Below are 21,052 nucleotides of genomic sequence, written 5' to 3'. Positions count from 1 at the left end.
AACTTTACAATTGGCTGACATTGAACCCCACTCTGAGTTTAACAGCAGTCATATATCACCAGTGTGCCCTGGTAGTGCAGATACTCACTCTTGTCTAATCTGTCTATGGTCAACAAATCAACACAACTGTATTTTGAAGTGTTAAAACTTGTTCTTTAGAATAATCTAAAACCAAATACATTTCTATGAGAAAATAGATTTTTTGAGGATCCAGGGGCCGGCCATCTTGAAAATAGAAATTTCAAGTGGCTGGGAGTGTTTTTTTGTCAACCCAAGTAACTGTGGGTGGCTTATTGTCAAGTGAACCATGGAGACTGCGCATGCCAATTTTTATGCTTGTATCACCAAAAAAAACATTATATAATTTAATTGCTCCACTAAGGTGTCAGTCATCTTGAAAAATGGCCGCCATCTTGGAATTTCAAGTAACTGTGGGTGGATTATTGTTAAGTGACCAACAGAGACTGCTCATGCCAATTTGTATGGTTGTATCACCAAATAAACCATTATATCACTTAACTGCTCCACTAAGGTGTCGGCCATCTTGAAAAATGGCCGCTATCTTGGAATTTCAAGTAACTGTGGGTGGGTTATTGTCAAGTGATCAACAGAGACTGCTCATGCCAATCTGTATGCTTGTATCACCAAATAAACCATTATATCACTTAACTGCTCCACTTAGGTGTCGGCCATCTTGAAAAATGGACGCCATCTTAAAATTTCAAATGTCTCGGACAATTTTCTTGTTAAGTGACCCATGAAGTGTGTTCATGCCAATTTTCACGCCTGTATCATAAACTGAACGATTCTGCCAAAAATGAGCACTTAGCCGCTCCACTATATGTAGATAAAGTCGTAAATATTTAATAAATTAGAGGAGAGTTGTTAAAATGTAATGAATTCAGTATTTACGGCATTAATCTCATAATTAATTACCTAATTAAGTATGCCTTTTTTTTTTTACTTTTTTTTTTTTTTCAATTTTGAACATCCCAAAATCTGGTATTTTTTCTGTCGTTTCGAACACATATTGTACTATAGAAAATGAACCCTGTTTGATTCACACAGATGTTTAGACAGCAAAGAATCATCTCATTGGTTCCAGGTAGAAGCTGGCTGCTTGTTGCTCAGCTAGCTGAATACCTGATTGTCTCTCCAGGTGAGTTGCGAGCTCCTGCAGGCAGGGAGCTGGTCCTGGATTACATCATCGAGAGGAAGAGGATGGACGACCTGTGTGCCAGCATCATCGACGGACGATTCAGGGAACAGAAGGTCTGAGTGGAGATTATTCTCAACTCATTCATCAGCTTTTTATTGTAGGACAGACTCAAGACATGTGATTTTACAACTGGACCAATATTTAGTCTCACACCTCCACTATGAAAGTCAATAAAAAACATAATGACAAGAATTCTGTATAATAAAATAAAATGAAATAGGGAGTAAAGATACAAACTATACAACTAAAATGTATAAACAGACTATAATAAAGTCATTTTTAAGCACTTTTAGGTATTTTAAAATCGGACCATTTTTGACATTAATCAACATACTGTAGTTGACTTTTTTTGGGTCAAATTTTTGGACATAATATGGTGTTTTTTTTGTCATTTATGGACAAACTATGCTCTAATATGTATCAACAGACTATAATTCATTCATTTTTAGCATTTTAAAATTTGACCATTTTTGACAAAAAAACAACATACTATTGGACAAAAATAGTCATACTATAGTTACAATACACAATTTTCATCATAATTGTCAAATTTTAAAGTGCCTAAAAATGATTAACAAATTACTTAATTATAGTCAATTGATACATATTAGAACATCGTTTGCCCATAAATTACTGCGGAAGCCATAAACGGCCATACACTCATATATATTTTTTCCCCCCTTTTTCTCGAGATAACAAGATAATTATCTCGAGATCTGTAGTCCAGACGCATAGCCAGTCATGGGCTTGGCGGCACTGGCCTGTCCATTTAACTCACTGGCCACCCAGCCAAGTTTGATAAAAACATATTTTGTTACAAAAAAATATAAACATGTATGTAAGAAAGCAAATAAATGTATACCGTACTTTCCGCAATATAAGGCGCACCGGAGTATAAGCCGCAGCAGCTAAATTGAATGATGTGTACATATATAAGCCGCACTGTCGGTCTTGCTCTCGTTCTGTCTCTCGTACCACTCTCGGTTTCACTTTTACTTTTGCGCGCTACCTGTTTCACTCTTTTCCGGCGCCCTGTCAGATTGGCTCGGGGTCCTTCGTCTGCCGCTGATTACGGCACGGCGACTCCGACAAACTAAGTAGTAGCTTTCGACACAAATACACACAGACAAGTGAAAAATAGCTTAAAAGTATATGAAAGACCCCGAGCCGATCTGGCAGCCGAGCCGATCTGGTACGTACACCTGCCTCCAGCTTTTCCTGCTGTAGCCCGCCGCTCCTCGCGGACCGGTCATAGAGCCCATAGAGTTAAAGTTGGTGGACTGTAACCTGCAAAATCCATAGATTTAGGAGGTAACCTAGTGGCCGTTAGCTGTAAAAATCCATAGATTAGTCGCACCGTTATATAAGCCGCAGAATCGAAAAATGGGGGAAAAGGCGCGGCTTATAGTCCGAAAATTACGGTAAATGTTTTTGTAACCCGGCCCGTGTGGGATGAGTCTCTCCACACCCTGGAACTCTGTGTTGTGTTGTTTATGATGATGTAGGGCGGAGGAGGGACCAGTCGGACACGGGTGGTCGTTACATTTGAGGCTTGGACCGCGTCGTGCTTTATTTCTCACAACGGCTGGCAGCTCAACCTTAAACAGTACAAGTAAACACTGGCGTGAGACAACAGCAAGTCTAAAGGCTGGTGTTGTGTCCCTACTGGTTTCCACACTAACTGCTTGCCATGGGCTATGATCTGCGCATTTTCAAGGCTTCACCTATATCGGTGGCGCAATCTAAGTGAGCCTGACGTCGTGGTGAACTACATAGCTGACCAGCTACGAGCACATACCAGGGATCATGGATCAGTTTGCATATGGTCATGTTGCCTTATTCTGAAGAGGACATGCCCTTGAAATGGGTGTTTCAACAAGACAATGACCTCAAACACACTATTAAATGAGCAAAATCTTGGTTCCAAACCAACAACATTGATGTTATGGAGTGGCCAGCCCAATCCCCAGACCTTAATCGAATTGAGAACTTGTGGGGTGACATCAAAAATGCTGTTTCTGAAGCAAAACCAAGAAATGTAAATGAATGTTGTTAAAGAATCTTGGAGTGGAATAACAGCTGAAAGGTGCCACAAGTTGGTTGACTCCATCCCACACAGATGTGAAGCAGTTATAAGAAACTGTGGTCATACAACTAAATATTAGTTTAGTGAGCACAGGATTGCTAAATCCTAGAAACAAAAAAGTTTGTACAAAATAGTTTTGTGTTTGTGAAGTCAACGGCAGACACTGCTATAGTTTTGAACACACCCCTTTCAACTAATTGCCCAATTGCACAGCCTTAAGAGCGTGCATATCACAGATGCTGGGTCTTGTTGGTTTTCTGAGAATCTACTGCACCGACTGGTACCTTGTTTGCCATGTAGCAATAAAAAAATATACTAAAAACCTGGATTAATCTGGTTAGTCACATTGGACAGCTATTATATTGAACACTACTGTAGGCCTGCATCAGACAGAATTCTCACATTAACGGCAAGTGTTGTTTCAGTGCCACGGACAGCTCACGAGTAACAGAAAATGCGCAGATCATACCCTACAGCAACCAGTTAGTGTGGAAACCAGTAAGGGCACAACACCAGCCTTTAGACTTTCTGTTGTCTCACGCCAGTGTTTACTTGTACTGTTTAAGGTTGAGCTGCCAGCCATTGTGAGAAATAAAGCATGACGAGGCCCGAGCCGCAAATATAACGACCACCCGTGTCTTTCTGCTCAGTATCTGATCAGTTTTAAAGGTTCTTGTTTTGGGGGGTCTTGTCAAACTGTTTGCTTCCTGCTCAGTATCTCTGATCAGTTTTAAAGGTTCTTGTTTTGGAGGGTCTTGTCTTGTCAAACTGTTTGATTCCTGCTCTGTATCTCTGATCAGTTTTAAAGGTTCTTGTTTTGAGGGGTCTTGTCTTGTTTGGCATAACAATCATTGAACTTGTTCCTCTTCCTCTTTTCTTCTCTGCATCAGTTCCGTCTGAAGAGGTGTGGTCTTCGGCGGCCCTGTTACCTGGTGGAGGAGTGTGGATCAGCTGCATCCCACTTGAGTTTACCTGAGAGCACCCTGCAGCAGGCCATCATCAACACACAGGTGGCAACAGAAACGCACTTCACAATATATTTAAATATATATTTGCTTTTGTTATTTATGTTGTTTTTTTTGCGGTTTTTATTGTACACAATTGTCTGTTATTTGACAAGTTCCAGTGATCTTTGCCAACATTGTTAATCATGCTGTTCGACTAAAACTAAAAATGTCCAGTGCTAATTAAGTTTATGTCACAGTTGTCCCAAATGAACAGCATCAGGAAATCGGGACTTCCGGTTATGACGGCGATCTGGTCGGTGGTGTAGTTCGAGAGCTCCCAGAACGGTCCGACATTTCTCCTGCTTAAGAGTAATTGTTGCGATCATATCTGTAAAATTCTTATGGGGAAATATCAACTAAGAAGCGCTAAAGACCATAAAGAGTCCAAATTGTGAGGAAAACGAGGGAATGGCAACACCTCGATAGAGGTGAAGCTAATATGCATGCCACGATGGACGCCCTGCGAGCGAGCATGGATGCAATCCACGCTGACATCAAAGCAGGACATTTGGACATGAAAAAAGAACTGAGCAGATTCTGCGAAACAATCAAAAATGACATGAAGGAAGAGCTCAGAAACTTTAAAGAAGAAGTTAACCAGAAACTGAACGAGATTGGGGCAGAACTCAAGAACACAGAGGCTAGGATGGAGGAGGTGGAGACCCGAGTGGCCGAGTGGCCGAGGTGGAGGAGTGGAGTGTTAACGCGAAGGACACGCTTCTTCAGGTTTTGAAGGAGCAAGAATGCATCGTGTCAAACAGATTTAGAAACACACTCCCACATAAATAACCTCCGCATCTTCGGGATTCCCAAGGAAGAGGAGGGGAACGACGCATGTGAGATCCTGGAGAAACCCATTAAGTCGGAGTTGCAACTCCCAGACATTGACCTCCAAATACAACGCTGTCACCGGTCACTCAGACCAAAACTACCACCCCAAGCCGCCCGGAGATCCATGGTTGCTTACTTCCGTATGTACAAAACCAAGGATCTGGTGCTGAGCACCGCTGACGAAGGAACCGATGGGGGAAACACACCCGCCGGCGCATCCCAGACAGCCATGACACAAGCTGGAAAGAAATATATGGCAGACAACGAGCCAGAGACAAGCTCCGAAGGTTTCAATGAGCCATTACACTGCAAGAGAATATGGCCTGAGATGCACTCGTGAGTGATTTCTTATTTTCTTATTTATTGGATCTCCATTAGCAACAGCACATTAGCATAGCTATTCTTCCTGGAGTCCAAACATTAAATCAAATTGTCCCTTCTCTGAGATCATCAACAAAAAACAACAACAACAGTCAATACAGTCACAACACACAACTAATCATAGACACTGACAAACATGTATCACAAGACATGACATAATACTTGTACAGTAAAATTAAGAGTCCATAGCATAACATACAGACATATGCCAATAAATAAAAAATAGACAAAGGAAAATAAAAAGCGGTCTCACAAGATAGGAAGATTGTTTATATGAAGACCCTTGTTTAGCTACTGCAGCTGCAACATTAAGAGAAACTGTTTAAGCAAAAATGTATACCTCTCTTTGGAATCTATTAATACGATGTAAAGTGGCAAGGAGTTCCACTCCAGAATGGCTCTGAACAGGGCAGATTTCTTTACATATTCGTATTTGCTCTGGGCAAAGTAATCCTCTCCTCAGTAGCATGTCTTGTCAGATAATTATGTCAACTCCGCTGTCGTGAGAAAAGACAATATAAAAAGTTTGGAGACTTATTTAGAATAATATTCCTGAGCAAGTTCAACAAAACATAAGAGCTTCTTTGAGTGATAGTTAGCCAACCAAGTTGCTCATGCATATGTGTCACATTTGTTCTATAGGAACACTGTAAGACACAGCGTGCTGCTTCATTTTGGGAAACTTGCAATTTGTTTAAATCTTTCATTCAAGCACTAGACCAAATCGGAAAACAATAATCTAGCTGCGACAAAACTAATGCATTTGCAACTTGCTTGACGATATCTTGGGGTATAATTTTTAACACTCTTTTTACCATTACGACCCCTCTTCCCATTTTGTTAACAATATTATCAATGTTTTCACCATGCTAGGTGTTGATCAACAATTATGCCTAAAAGTTTAGTATCGTAAACTTGTTCAACAGGAATGTCATCAATTTCCAATACCAGCGAAGGTAAATCACTCAGCATATATTTTGACCCAATAACAATAGATTTAGTTTTTCCCACGTTCAATATCAATTTGTTTTCAGTCACCCATTCCTCCACTTACCTTAAATCATGCTGTAACTTATTATTTAATCCTACTGCGCACCTTTCAGCTGAATATATTGTACAATCATCTGCATACATAACAGTTCTAGTTTTATCACACACAAGTGGGAAATCATTTACAATAATAGAAAATAACTAGGACTGTACTGAACGGGACCTCACAGTACACGTGTGTCGGGGCATGCTGCTGTCGGGGTTTGTGTGTTACAGGGGCCAGTCTATACCACCCCTATGAATTTCATTGCCCTAAGTGTTATGGTGTGGGCACGGTGCCGAATATTAAATTAGACTGCCACCAGAGCGCAACCTAGAGGCGGATGAATAAAACCTTCAAGTGCTAATCTCAGCAGGGCATTGACAATAATGCCAAGTTTTGTGTTAATCCAACAAACCGATGTGGAGATATAAAATACTTTGATTTAAAGAGCACCTACTAGTGGTAACAGTCTCAGGGGTTCATGGGGAAGTAGTAACCTGAGTTTCATGTCATTCAGACACATAAATATGGAGATATACAACACTTCCTGTTTTGAGTTGTTATTTAATAACTTGTGTATTTTTTCGAACATCAAAATTCTTTTAATCATTTTTTTTTCAAGAGGGTCCATAGATGGTGTGTGCAAAGTTTGGTGCTCAACGATGAAATTGCCTAGGAGGAGTCCGCAAAATTTTGCGAATTTGCAGAAAAAACGGGAAGCGGAAATGGGCGTGGCCTATATAACTCCAAAGATTATAAGATTTTTGAATGTGCAATAAAGTATGTGGGAAGTTACTAGCCAAAACGCACTTTCCTGTATTAGATGTCAAAGGCCTCATGATCTCTACAACATTCCTGTGCGAGGGGCGTAATTTTCTTGACTTTCGAGGGGGCGCTTTTGAGTCATTTTGCCACGCCCATTACTGGGACCACTAGAGTACGTAAATTTCACGAAAGACTTATGTATATTCCAAATATGAAGAGTTTTTGAATATGATAAAGCCCCCAAAAGGCGATTCATTTAAAAAATAATAATAATAAACGGATCAATTACAATAGGGTCCTCAAACTTTCAGTGCTCGGTCCCTAATAATAACTAGGTGTAAAACATGGTATTTCCTGTTGCCAGCGGGGGGCGCTATGACTGTGTGTCAATATTGACATGTGGGTGTGTTGGACCCTCATCATGTGTAAGAAGTTTGGGATGGATCGGACAATGTGTGGTCAAGGTGTACAGTCTGTTGTTTTATGGTCAGAAGCCATATTGATTGATTGAAAATGGGCGACTTCCTGTACGTTTTAGGGTATGGGTTCTTGAGACTTTTTGGTGCGTGTACACATGATTCATATGTGTACCAAATGTCATGACTCTACCTGAAACCTACTGCTCGGGCAGCGGAGAAGTTTGGACCAGATCAGACAAAGTATGGAAAAGTTATAATCTCGTGTTTCTTGGCGAGGCGGCATATTTTGCCGCCATGCCACGCCCACATAATGTGACAGTCGGTAAAGCTTTTAATAACTTTTGATCCCAAATAAAATACAAAGGCCTTGTGATGCTACTGGCCAAGTTTGAAGTCAACTGGGTAAATCTGTAGGAGGAGTTTGTTAAAGTATGTGATGTGGAAATGGCAAAAAACTGCAGGAAATGCCATCTTCGATTAAAAATGGGTGACTTCCTGTACGTTTTAGGGTATGGGTTCTTGAGACTTTTTGGTGCGTGTCCACATGATTCATATGTGTACCAAATGTCATGACTCCTACTGCTCGGGCTAGGTGTAAAACATGTTACTTCCTGTTGCCAGTGGGGGGCACTATGACTGTGTGTCAATAGTGACATGGGGGACGCTTTCAGGGCTTGACCCTGATCACGTGTGAGAAATTTGGGACAGATTGGACAATGTATGGTCAAGTTATACAGTCTCGTGTTTTATGGCGAGGCGCCATATTTTGCCGCCATGTCACACCCACATAGTTTGACGGTCAGTAAAGTTTTTGATAACTTTTGTTTCCAAAGGCCTTATGATGGTACTTATCAAGTTTAAAGTCATTTGGGTGAAATCTGTAGGAGGAGTTCGTTAAAGAATGCAGCGAGGAAATGGCGAAAATTCCATATTCGATACAAGATGGCCGACTTCCTGTACATTTTAGGATATGGCTTCTGCTGACCTTTTGGTGCGTCTTCCCATGATGCACATATGTACCAAATTTCGTGTGTCTACGACAAACCTGTGAGGGATTAAATTTAGGGGGCGCTAGTGAGTCATTTTGCCACGTCCATTACCGGGACATCTAGAATACATAGATTTCACGGGAGATCGAGTTATATTCCAAATATGGTGAGTTTTGGAATATGATAAAGCCCCCCAAAAGGCGATTTATTCGGGAGAAAAATAATAACTAGGCCTTCAAACAGGACTCAACGGGACCGAGCAGAGTGGAGCCGTCGGGGGTGGCGCAGTGAGGGGTGGTGCAGTCGGGGGTGGCGCAATCGGGGGTGGCGCCGTCAGGGGCTGCGCCGCCAGGGCCTGTGCCGCCGGGGGCGCCGCTGTGGGCTCAGTCCCTATGTGTACCAAATTGCGTGTCTCCTACTACTGTGTTCATGGTAGATGTAATACAGTTACTTCTGTAGCCAGCAGGGGGCGCTATGACTTTGTGGCAATATTGACATGTGGGTGTGTTCAGGGCTGGACCCTCATCAAGTGTGATAAAGTTGGGACAGTTTGGACAATGTATGGTCAAGTTATACAGTCTTGTGTGTTATGGCAAGACGCCATATTTTCCCGCCATGTCATACCCATATAGTGTGACTGTCAGCAAAGCTTTTAATAACTTTTGATCCTAAAGGACTTGTGATGGTACTGACCTAGTCTGAAGTGGAACGGAGGAAATCTATAGGAGGGGTTTGTTAAAGTATGCGGTGTGAAAATGGCAAAAAACGCTGTATTCGATTAAAGATGGCCATCTTCCTGTTGGGTTTGAGGCATGGCTCCAAGAGGCTTTTTGGTGCGTGTGTGTGTCATATGTGTACCAAATTCCGTGTCTCTACGTGAAACCTACTGCTCGGGCTAGGTGTAAGACTTGTAAAATCCTGTTGCCAGTGGGGGGCGCTATGACTGTGTGTCAATATTGACATGTGGGGTGTGTTCAGGGCTTGACCCTCATCACGTGTGAGCTTTGGGACAGATTGGACAATGTTGAAGTCATTTGGGGGAAATCTGTAGGAGGAGTTTGTTAAAGTATGCGGCGTGGAAATGGCGAAAATTCCATATTCCATCCAAGATGGCCGACTTCCTGTACGTTTTAGGCAGGCGGCAATCTCCGTGTCTGAGCATGGAGGCAAACCAGGAAGTGCCTTAAGCCTGCAATCCACCGAAGATTCCAGTAGGGGGTGCTAAGTTTGGCTGCAAAAAGAATCTGCCCATTCATTTCAGTGCAAAATTTGAAAACTTCTGACTTGATTTATTACCTGAGAAAAATTTTTCAGGACAACAATATGGTCTCAATCGCTAGTAAAAAATCACCTTCAAGACAATTTGATGCCAATAGTTTTAATAATGGCCCCATTTAGAAGAAAATAGAAGATAAGAATCGTATGATTTGGGGCGTGGCTACAGGTCACTGACAAGGCGAGCCGTCACCAGGAGAGAAGCAGAGCAATGCATATCCACGGCAACGTGTCAATAAAGTTATATACAATGTTATATAGATAGAAAAGAGGACGTTTACGGATTTGGTCTCATAACTTTGACCCTTTCACACTGTATTTTCACTTAATGACGTTTTGTTCAGTAAAAATGTCTTGTTCAGTGTTTGGTTGGACTAACAGACACTCCAAGGAGTCGCTGCTCAGTTTTCTCAGGTCAGTAACATACATTTTGTTTTTGTTTTTTTTCTAGCCAAAACTAACATCCCAGTTAATGCTCCAATTAATGCTAACATGAATTAGCAGCGGCTTCTCTCAGTCGGGTTGCCGGTGTAGAGAGGCGTGTAGTCAGTGTCGTCAGATCCCTCGCGCCCCGGCACAGTCCAATTATGGTCTGCTCCGCGCATCGGAAACAAGATGGCGACGAGTATAACGCTGAACTCGAGGCTTCCAACGGGCAGTCCACAAAACCATGGGTGACGTCATGGTGACTACGTCCATTATTTATATACAGTCTATGGTTTTAGGGTATGGCTTCTTGAGACTTTTTGGTGCATCTTTCCATTATACATGTATGTACCAAATTTCATGTCTGTATGACAAACCTGTGTGAGGGGCTGAAACCAATGAAATATTAATAATTTTCAACACGATTGAATTTTGTTCCGAGTTTGGGGAGTTTTCAGGTCGTTGCCTGCTCGCGCCCTAATAATCATTTGAAATACAATAGGTACCTCGCAGGTCGTTGCCTGCTCGGGCCCTAAAATAAAATAATAATGGTGGTAGCCAGTAAAAAAGCTATTACAAGAAGATGGCTATCGAAAGAGTCCCCATCTAAAGAGGAGTGGATTGCAATTGTGAAATAAATTTATGACATGGAAAAACTGACTTTTTCCTTAAATTTGTGCATGGACAAATTTTCTGCGTTCTGCAGGAAATGGACAGCTCATCTTGAACAGGATGCAGTTAACAACAACTAATAATGTGCTCTGTTTCATTTTTTCTTTCCTTTTTTGCTTGAGTACAGTGCCCCCTACTGTCCTATTTGATGTGCTCTCTCAGTGTTGTTTGGCACTAGTGTGAGAATGTTTCCGTCCTGTTTTGATATGAAGGATGACCCTGGACCTACCTCTTGAAATGTACACATTGTTACAATGATTCTTCTCTCCCTGTATAATAATATATACGTATGTATATTTTTTCCATCTGTGCCTTTTTTTTCTTGTTCTTTTCCTTTATTTCTTTCTAAGTATACTGTAAAATGAATGACTTCATAAAATTAAGTTTAAAAAAAGTAATAAACAAAATAATTTTTTATGTTTCCGTAATGGTAAATACAGCTACTTCGCTAGCTGCTTAACACACAAATCAATGAAGCTGAGTTAGCTACCATTAGCACGGCCTGGTCTTAATTGGGTGACAATTTAAGAAGTTGGCTTGCATGATATGTTGGTTGTCGTTCGTATGGTCTTAAAACCGCTACACATTAGATTACGGTAAACTTACACTTTTGACGTGAAAGTCGTGCTCCCTGCTCCTTTCGTCAGGTAGTCCCACCTGTTTACATCAGGAGGCGTGACACGATGAGATTTGGAAATCCAGATCTGCCCAGATCAACGTCACAGTGATCCGTCCTGCCAATATTTTGAGATACCGTATTTTCCGGACTATAAGTCGCTCCGGAGTATAAGTCGCACCAGCCATAAAATGCATAATAAAGAAGAAAAAACCATATATAAATCGCACTGGAGTATAAGTTGCATTTTTGGGGGAAATTTATTTGATAAAATCCAACACCAAGAACAGACATTTCATCTTGAAAGGCAATTTAAAATAAAAATAGAATAGAGGCAACAACAGGCTGAATAATTGTACCGTATGCTTACGTTACATAACTGAGAACGTGCCTGGTATGTTAACATAACATATTAATTCTTAATTAATATTATAGCATAAATAACATGCTAAGAAGTTTACCAAACCATCCGTGTCACTCCAAATAACTAAAATCCAATGAAATCTTCATCCTCGGTGTCACTTTGAAACAACTCCGCTAACTCCTGAGGTAGAAGATGCGGCGCTTCATCTTCTCCGTCGCTTACGTCAGACTCATCGTCAGTTGCAGTTCCAGTTATTCCAGCCTTTCTGAATCCTGACAGAATGGTTTCGGTTGTCACCGAAGCCCATGCTTTGTCAATCCATCCAATGACTTCCAGGAAAGTCGCACGGCGCATTCTCCCGGTTGCCGTGAAGCTGTGCTCTCCATCCATCATCCACTGCTCCCACAGGTTACGCAGGACTGCCTTAAAGCTCCTATTCACGGAGATATCAAGTGGCTGGAGTATTTTGGTTAAGCCTCCAGGGATGATGGCAGGTATGGAGTTGAAAATTTTTAATTTATTTTTGAACTGTGGCGTGATGTGCGCTCGCATGCTATCCATCACAAGCAGAGCTTTGCGTGCTCTAAAGAAGCCATCCGGACGCTTAGTGTAGCACTTTGTAAGCCATAAGTTCATCATTTCTTGATTCATCCACCCTTTCTCATTCACGGCGACTACAACTGGGGGGGATTCGATTTTGGCATCGTTTTTCGTTTGAAAATGACCATTGGTGGCAATTTTGATCCATCTCCACAACATGCCAGCACCACTGTGAAGTGTGATTTCTCATGACCAGTTGTTACTATATTCACAGTCTTTTGCCCTTTCTCTGCAACACTTCGGCCCATGGGAATGTCAAACGTGAGGGGGACCTCGTCCATGTTAATAATATGATCCGGTGTCACGTTGTGCTCACTTACATGCCTCTCAATGAACTCACGGAAACTGTCGGCCTTGACTTGGAAGTCTGCTGGCAGTTTTTGGGACATCGTTGTCCTTGCTCTGATAGAGAGGCGATTGCGTTGCATGAAACGATAGCACCAAGAAGGTCCTCCTGCAAAGTCATTTATATTCATCTCCTTGGCAAATACTTGGGCTTGGAGACGCAACTGCACTGTTGACATGCCTCTCCCGGCAGCACGTTGTTCAAGCACCCATGTGCGAACTCGTTCCTCTAGCTGTGGCCACCTAGCTTTTAGCCCGCGGTTGGCTTTTTTTGTTTTTTTCATTTCAGTTAGCGTAACCTCCGCTTTTCGCCAGTCCCTTACAAGTTTCTCGCTAACTCCAAACTTTCTTTCTGCTGCTCGATTACCGTTTTCGGCTGCATATTTTACTACTTGCAGCTTGTAATCTGCAGAATATCATTTTCTTTTCGGTGCCATTTTTGTTAAGCCCTTCTCAGTTGTTTTTTAAAGGTTACAGCCAATGTTGAAATTATCAACACAGGCCTAGAGCGCCCTCTTGCGGTTTAGTGTGAATAACATGTGAAATGATATACCGGTAATAATGTGTTAATAATTTCACACATAAGTCGCTCCAGAGTATAAGTCGCACCCCCGGCCAAACTATGAAAAAAACTGCGACTTATAGTCCGGAAAATACGGTACTCAGATAAAGCAGCAGGATCACCTTGAACAATGACTGAGAAAAAGAAGATTTTGATAACCGGATTATTTTGATCCAGATTACAAGTTTTGAAATACCAGCCCCAGAGGATTAAACAAGCTAAAGTCATTATAGACAAACACAAGAACTCAGTCTTGGTACTATTACCAGTTATTGTCAGCGGTTTGTGATGGTTTGTCTGTTTTTGTGTGTTAGGTAGTTGATGGCTTCTTTGTGAAGAGAGTCCAGGATGTGAGGGAGTCTGCAGCCTACCTCACCTTCATGACGCGACACCTGACTAAACTTTACCAGGTGAAACACACAGAGGACTTTTTATTTTCCACTGATGGACCTGGTGCACTGGGCTGCTACTTACTAGTCACATGACCTGCATCATGTGCTTTACACTCAAGCTTTTCCTCCTGGTTACAGAACTGTACTCTGATTTATTTTGTCCTGGTTTCAGAACTGTACTCTGATCAGTTTTCCTCCAGGTTTCAGAACTGTACACTGATCTGTTTTCCTCCTGGTTTCAGAACTGTACTTTGATCTGTTTTCCTCCTGGTTTCAGAACTGTACACTTACCTGTTTTATCCTGGTTTCAGAACTGTACTCTGATCTGTTTTCCCCCTGGTTTCAGAACTGTACACTGATCTGTTTTCCTCCTGGTTTCAGAACTGTATTCTAATCTTTTTTCATCCTGGTTTCAGAACTGTGCTCTGATCTGTTTTCCTCCTGGTTTCAGAACTGTACTCTGAGCTGTCGCTCCAGAGAGCTGGAGGGTGATGGAGGAGGTACTGAGGAGGACAGAGGGAGCCCCTCCTGCTCTCTCATTTCTTTTGCAGAGTTTAACCACGGAGCGATGAAGAACAAGGTGACCAGAGCTTTTATTTGGACTTAATCCTTCCAGAACCTTGACTGTGGTGTGTTAGTGAACTAAATGTTCCTGTCTGTCTCCAAGTGTCAGACAGTCAAAGAAGTGTTTGCCAGACAGTTGATGCAGATCAGTGGTTTGTCTGGAGACAAAGCAGCAGCAATACTGGAGCAGTACAGCACACCACACAGGTAAAACATGTTATATTATATATTAGGGCCTCAGGGCTATCGCTCCAAGCACTACTGTTATACTGTGGATTTCTTCTTCTTCCTCTTCCGGACGCAATTTCGTCCCGCTACTAGTCCTACAACTTGAAGAGTTGCAGGACAAATTATATATAAAAACGTGCGGTTTGATCGGGATCGGTGTGCTATTACTTTTCTCTACAGAATACGAATTTTTCGCGACGTAAGTCGCTAAAAACTGCCCAAAATTTTGCATTGAAATGAATGGGACGGCCGAAAGAAAATGAGCGAAAAAGAACAATAATTTCTCTGACATAATTTCAGCTAGAGACTCCATTTAAACTTCAAACAGTAGACACAAGTCATGTGTATTGGTGTATTACTCCACATTTCGATAGGCCGTATAGTTTTTTTTGTCAATCCCTGTTCAATGACCATGATCATTTTTGTAGAAATTCTGAGATTATAATGGGTGTGTATTGCACGGAATGTTCGTGTCACAGTGTGTGATGGCATCGCTCAGAGTGTAGAGGGAGAGAAAACATTGTCAAAAAATAAATTTGAAAACTGCGCTCCAGGCCGCAAATTCCACTCTACAGAAATAATTTAAACATAGAAACGTAGAAAAATGTGTCTTCTCACTCACAATCCTCTGGTGAAGCTGTCAGAGTTATAGTTTGGGCGTAGGACGCACAGATGCGCCACCAACACGCACCAACTGCCTCATTGGCTCCCATATTAAAAACGCAGGAAGATTTCTTAAAAAAGGGAAATTTAACAGTTTTTTTAGATCGCTCTAACAAAGCTATTTTTTCATTTTTCTTAAAAAAAAAACATATGTAGACGTTCAGGAAGAATTCAGGATGCTCAAAGTAAAGTCGGATCAATGATAGGTATTATGGTTTTGCCAAAAATGCTTTCTGTTCGAGCCCAGAAATTCCAGTCCACCTCTGGCTGCTGTCACTCTTTCGGAACATTAACAGGTGTCAGTTAATTCTGTTGATTGCTTTGATCTGATTGCCTTTGATCTTTGATGTGATTACAGTTACAGATACACACACACACACATGCACTAAAGTGCGCACACTCCTCACACATGCATTCACATGCTTCATACACGCACACACACGCACACAGGTAACTTTATGCGATTTTCGCTACACACACACACACACACACACAGGTAACTTTATGTGATTTTAATTACACACACACACAGGTAACTTTATGCGATTTTCGCTACACACACACACACAAACACACACACACACACAAATGCGCGCATAAGCGCGCACACTCCTCCAGATACATGTTTCTCACACACACACACACACACAGACACACACACACATACACACACACATTTCGAGGTTAAAGGGCATAGTTTGAAATCTCTGAAGAATCTCATCATAGTGTACACACACCGGCAGTAGCTCTCGTGGCCCTTTCAGAATTTCCCCACAGGAAATTTTCTAGTTGTATTTATTATATTATTACTGCCTGTATCCTGGATCAGTACAGCACTTCACACAGGTAAAACACACCTTATATTTATTATATTTCTACTGTCTTTAGATATTAATCCTGTGAGTTCACCACTCCACACAGGTAAAACATGCTGTATTTATTATATTTATTATATTATTACTGTCTGTAGATATCAGTCCTATGTGTCCAGTGTCAGCCAACTGTTGGACATTGAAATATGAATGACTTTTTTTCAGTTTTTTTGCCATGCTATAGTATGGCATTTTTTCTTTTCTTCAAATGTGGACACCCTAAAATATGGTGTTTTATATTGACAGACTATAATAGAACAATTCAAGGCATTTCAGGGCACTTTAAAATGTAATGACCTTTTTTGGAAAATGTTTTCCTACTATAGTAAGTATTTATGTAGTATAGAAATCCTATAACATGGTGCTTTTTGTCATTTTTGGACATATTGTTATGAAATAGACTATAAGACTGTAATCGACCATTATTAGCTTTGGGGCCTTTAAAATAATGGGTTTTTTTTTTTTACATTTTGACATATTTTAGGACCATTTCAAGCATTTCGAGGCATTTTTTTAAAAATGTATGACCTTTTCAATTTTTTTGAAAAGTTTTTTTCTTTTCCTAAATGATGTTTTTTTCTGTCATCTTTGAACAGATTACACACTTGAAATACCTTGAAATGCTTTAAATTGTCTTATTATAGTCTGTTGATACATGTCACAATTTTATAAACTTCTTTGGAATTTTTTTCAATTTTCGGACATCCTAAAAAATTACTCTCTGTAACTTTAGGGCAGATTGTGCTATAAAATGTATCAACACTATTGAATGGGGCCATATAAAGCATTTTGGGGTCTTAAAGGGAAAAAAATATTTTTTTTAATTTATTTTTCGACATACTATGGTTTGGTCTTTTTAATTTATTATTTATTTTTGGACATTCTGTAATATGAGTTTTTCTGTCATTTCTGGACAAATTATACAACTAATATGAATCAACAGACTATAATAAAGTAATTTTTAGCGATGTTCACCATTTTTGACAAACATCGACACACTATAGTCTGACTTTTTAGTTTTGGTCCAATTTTTGGACATCCCATAATATGAGTTTTTATGTAATTTATGGACAAACTATACTCTAATATGTATCAACAAACTATAATAAAGTCATATTTGGCATTTAAAAATTTGACCATTTTTGACAAAAATCTGCATTTTGTATGTTGGTTTTAGTCAAGTTTTGGACATCCTATGATAGTGTTTTTTTTATTTTTTTTTTTACATATTGTACTATGAAATGTATCAACAGACTATAAATGGGCCACTTTAACCCATCGACGCCGGGAAAGCATTACCGCATTTCTACCATTAAAGCCGGGAGCGCTGTTGCGTCACTCTACCATTAAGGCCGGGACAGCGGATATGTCATTTTGTAGTATTTGTATTTTTTTCCACCTATTTTCGGTCTCTTGGCCAATGTAATGCATCAGAACATGATCAGAATACATGCGGGAGTGTCGCAATGCAACATCGGACTTTTCCAGAACTTTGAAATCATGACGGAAGATGACTATAGCGGAGGAGCTCAGCAGTAAGTGACGGAAGAGATCTGATTAAAACAGCGCCGATCATTTAGTTGCTGATCCGGACTTTGAACCCTCGGAACCAATCGACCGGGATTTATGGATGAGGAATATGTTTTTAGACGACATATTTTCACCAAAGAACAGACAGATTTGTGGCCATCTGGAGATAATAATATTATTAATTTATTATTATTATTTTGATTTTTTTTTTTTATTAGAGTAGGCTAATGAGAACTATGTCTTGTTCTTCCAGTGGTCATATCATGTTTGCATCTTGCTAATGGGCATGTATTAGTATTATGCATAGGATTTTTTATTCAGTCAAATGTAACATTTGTATGAAAGCCACGGGTATAAGCTCTCAAATACTTTTTGAATTTCATTTTTATCTGCTACAGAGGCTGAAAAATCTATTATTTAGTAGGTGTTGAATTTCCAGAAAAACTTCAGGTTTTAGGGGGTCAAACCCATAGTCTTTCCAGGCGCTTTATTTAATGGGTTAAGCATTTGGGGGCCTTTTTTAAAAAAAAAACAACAACTTTTTGACATTTTTCAACACACACATAGTTTTTTTTTTTTTTTTCATTTTTGGACATCCTAAAATGGGTGGGTTTTACTTTTTAAAGCTTCACAACATGCATATGAAAAGTGAGCTGTGAGCCCATATATAATATATATAACTAGAAAATTTCCTCTCGGGAAACTCTGAAAGGGCCACGGGGGCTACTGCCGGTGTGTGTACACTATGATGAGATTATTCAGAGATTTCAAACAATTAATACTAGTAATGTGATGATACTATATTATATACAAGGAGCACACCTACAACAAGCATTCCTTTTCAAGTATTTATTTATTCAGCAACCTATGCCCTTCAACCTCAAAATGTATGTGTGTGTGTGTGTGTGTGTGTGTGTGTGTGTGTATCTGTAACTGTAATCACATCAAAGATCAAAGGCAATCAGATCAAAGCAATCAACAGAATTAACTGACACCTGCCAATGTTCCGTAATAGAGGTGGACAGAGTGGAATTTCTGGCCTCGAACAGAAAGCATTTTTGGCAAAACCATAATACCTATCATTGATCCGACTTCAGTTTGTGCGTCCTGAGTTCTTCCTGAACATCAACATATGTTTTTTTTAAGAAAAATGAAAAAATAGCTTTGTTAGAGCGATCTAAAAAAAACTGTTAAATCTCAGACAGCTCAGAAATCTTCCTGCGTTTTTAATATGGGCGCCAATGAGGCTGTTGGTGCGTGTTGGTGGCACATCTGTGCATCCTACGCCCAAACTATAACTCTGACAGCTTTACCAGAGGATTGTGAGGGAGAAGACACATTTTCCTATGTTTCTATGTATAAATTATTTCTGTAGAGTGGAATTTGGAGCGCAGTTTTCAAATTCATTTTTTCACAATTTTTTCTCTCCCTCTACACTCTGGCGATGATGTCACACACTGTGACACGAACATTCCGTGCAATACACACCCATTATAATCTTCTCCAAAAATGATCATGGTCATTGAACAGGGATTGATAAAAAAACTATATGACATATATACATGTGGATTAATACACCGATACACAAGACTTGTGTCTACTGTTTAAAGTTTAAATGGAGTCTCTAGGTGAAATTGTGCCGGAGAAGTAGATGTTTGAAAATCTCCAATTATTGTTCTTTTTCGCTCATTTTTTTTCCGGCTGGCCCATTCAATTCAATGCAAAATTTTGGGCAGTTTTTCGTGACTTACATCGCGAAAAATTCGTATTCTGTAGAGAGAAGTAATAGCACACCGATCCTGATCAAACCGCACGTTTTGATATATAATTTGTCCTGCAACTCTTCAAGTTGTAGGACTAGTAGCGGGACGAAATTGCGTCTGGAAGAGGAAGAAGAAGAAATCCACAGTATAACAGTAGTGCTCGGTGCGATTCCCCCTTGGCCCTAATAACATGGATCAATGTGCTGTGAACCCATATAGCTACAGGATGGTATGTAGTATGATTTATTTCTTCAGTAACATCTCTCCTCCTCTTTCGTTCTCAGTCTGGTCTCAGCCTATGAAAGATGTGAAAGTGAAGCAGAGAAGGAGAAACTTGTTTCTTCCATCCGATACGGGAAGCTCAAAAGGTACGTTACCAATCAAATGTAAAAAAAAAAAAAAAAGTCAAATTTCACTAATTATCTTCAAAATTAAATGCTGACATTACAGAATTGATGGTGTTATATCATAATGAAAGTGAGATTAAAAAATGTGGTTAGAATGGATGTCAATGAGGCATTTTTGGCCACGAAGGTCACGAGAGAACTGGCATATAAAGGGTTAAAATTCTGAAAATGTTTTAATGTTTGGTGGTTTTGAACAAGTCTGAAGTTATTTAAGAGGTTTATTTTAAAAAATCAGAAAAAAATATTAATGTATGGTTTGGATGGATTTAAAAGCAGTTTTAGTGCGCATGAACATTTTTGAGAGGGTAGTAAATGCACCAATGGAGAATAAAAGACATGTAAGGATTAATGACAATGGATTTCAACAATTTTACTAAAAAGAAAAGTTCCTGCAAAAATTCATGCCTCAAGCTGTAACACAGCCAAAATGATCAACAAATGAAAAAAAAGAAAAGAAAAATGTACAAAAATTCCAAAGGAGGGCACAAAGGTTAAATAATATTATTAGGGCCCGAGCAGGCCTGCGAGGTCCCTATTGTATTTCCAATGATTATTAGGGCCCGAGCAGGCAACGACCTGCAAGGTCCCTATTATATTTCAAATTTTTATTTATTATTAAAATTCGGTTTGAACATGGCAACATTCATCGTTTTTCCCCATTTCCACCTCGCATACTTTTACGAACTCCTCCTACAGATTTCACCCGATTGACTTCTAACTTGGTCAATACCATCACAAGGACTTTGGGATCAAAAGTTATTCAAATCTTCACCGACTGTCACACCATGTGGCCGTGGCATGGTGGCAAAATATGGCGTCTTGCCACAAAACTGCTGATCTTTATAACTTTTACATACTTTGTCCCATCTGCTCCAAATTTGTCATGCTTCATCAGAGTCCAGGCTGACCAAGAGTGAAGTCAAAGGGATGAAATCTTTTGGATGATGTAGTGTTAAGACACTACATCACAACATTTCATAAAGCCCTGCCCCTTGTGCTATATCCACGCCCCCTTTCATTAATTGACCATGTTGCATACTTTA

At 40.1% G+C, this 21,052-nt stretch overlaps 1 protein-coding gene across 5 annotated transcripts in view; it reads left to right on the top strand.

Annotated features, from left to right (window-relative positions):
- Positions 1-21,052, top strand: part of mus81 (MUS81 structure-specific endonuclease subunit) — a 74,326-nt gene that overhangs the window by 50,873 nt on the left and 2,401 nt on the right. For 2 of the 5 annotated variants that reach the window (XM_059343798.1, XM_059343799.1), the window contains exons 11-16: positions 1,106-1,272; positions 4,196-4,318; positions 13,905-14,000; positions 14,434-14,562; positions 14,650-14,753; positions 19,887-19,970. In XM_059343798.1, coding sequence (XP_059199781.1) covers positions 1,106-1,272; positions 4,196-4,318; positions 13,905-14,000; positions 14,434-14,562; positions 14,650-14,753; positions 19,887-19,970 — 703 coding nt within the window. The remainder of the gene's footprint in view (positions 1-1,105; positions 1,273-4,195; positions 4,319-13,904; positions 14,001-14,433; positions 14,563-14,649; positions 14,754-19,886; positions 19,971-21,052) is intronic. The other 3 variants (XM_059343802.1, XM_059343801.1, XM_059343800.1) reach the window with 3 other exon arrangements.

Source organism: Centropristis striata, chromosome 11 (assembly GCF_030273125.1).
Source record: "Centropristis striata isolate RG_2023a ecotype Rhode Island chromosome 11, C.striata_1.0, whole genome shotgun sequence".
Classification (NCBI taxonomy): Eukaryota; Metazoa; Chordata; class Actinopteri; order Perciformes; family Serranidae; genus Centropristis; species Centropristis striata.
Note: the sequence above shows the minus strand (reverse complement) of the source record. Positions and strands in the feature narration are given on the sequence as shown.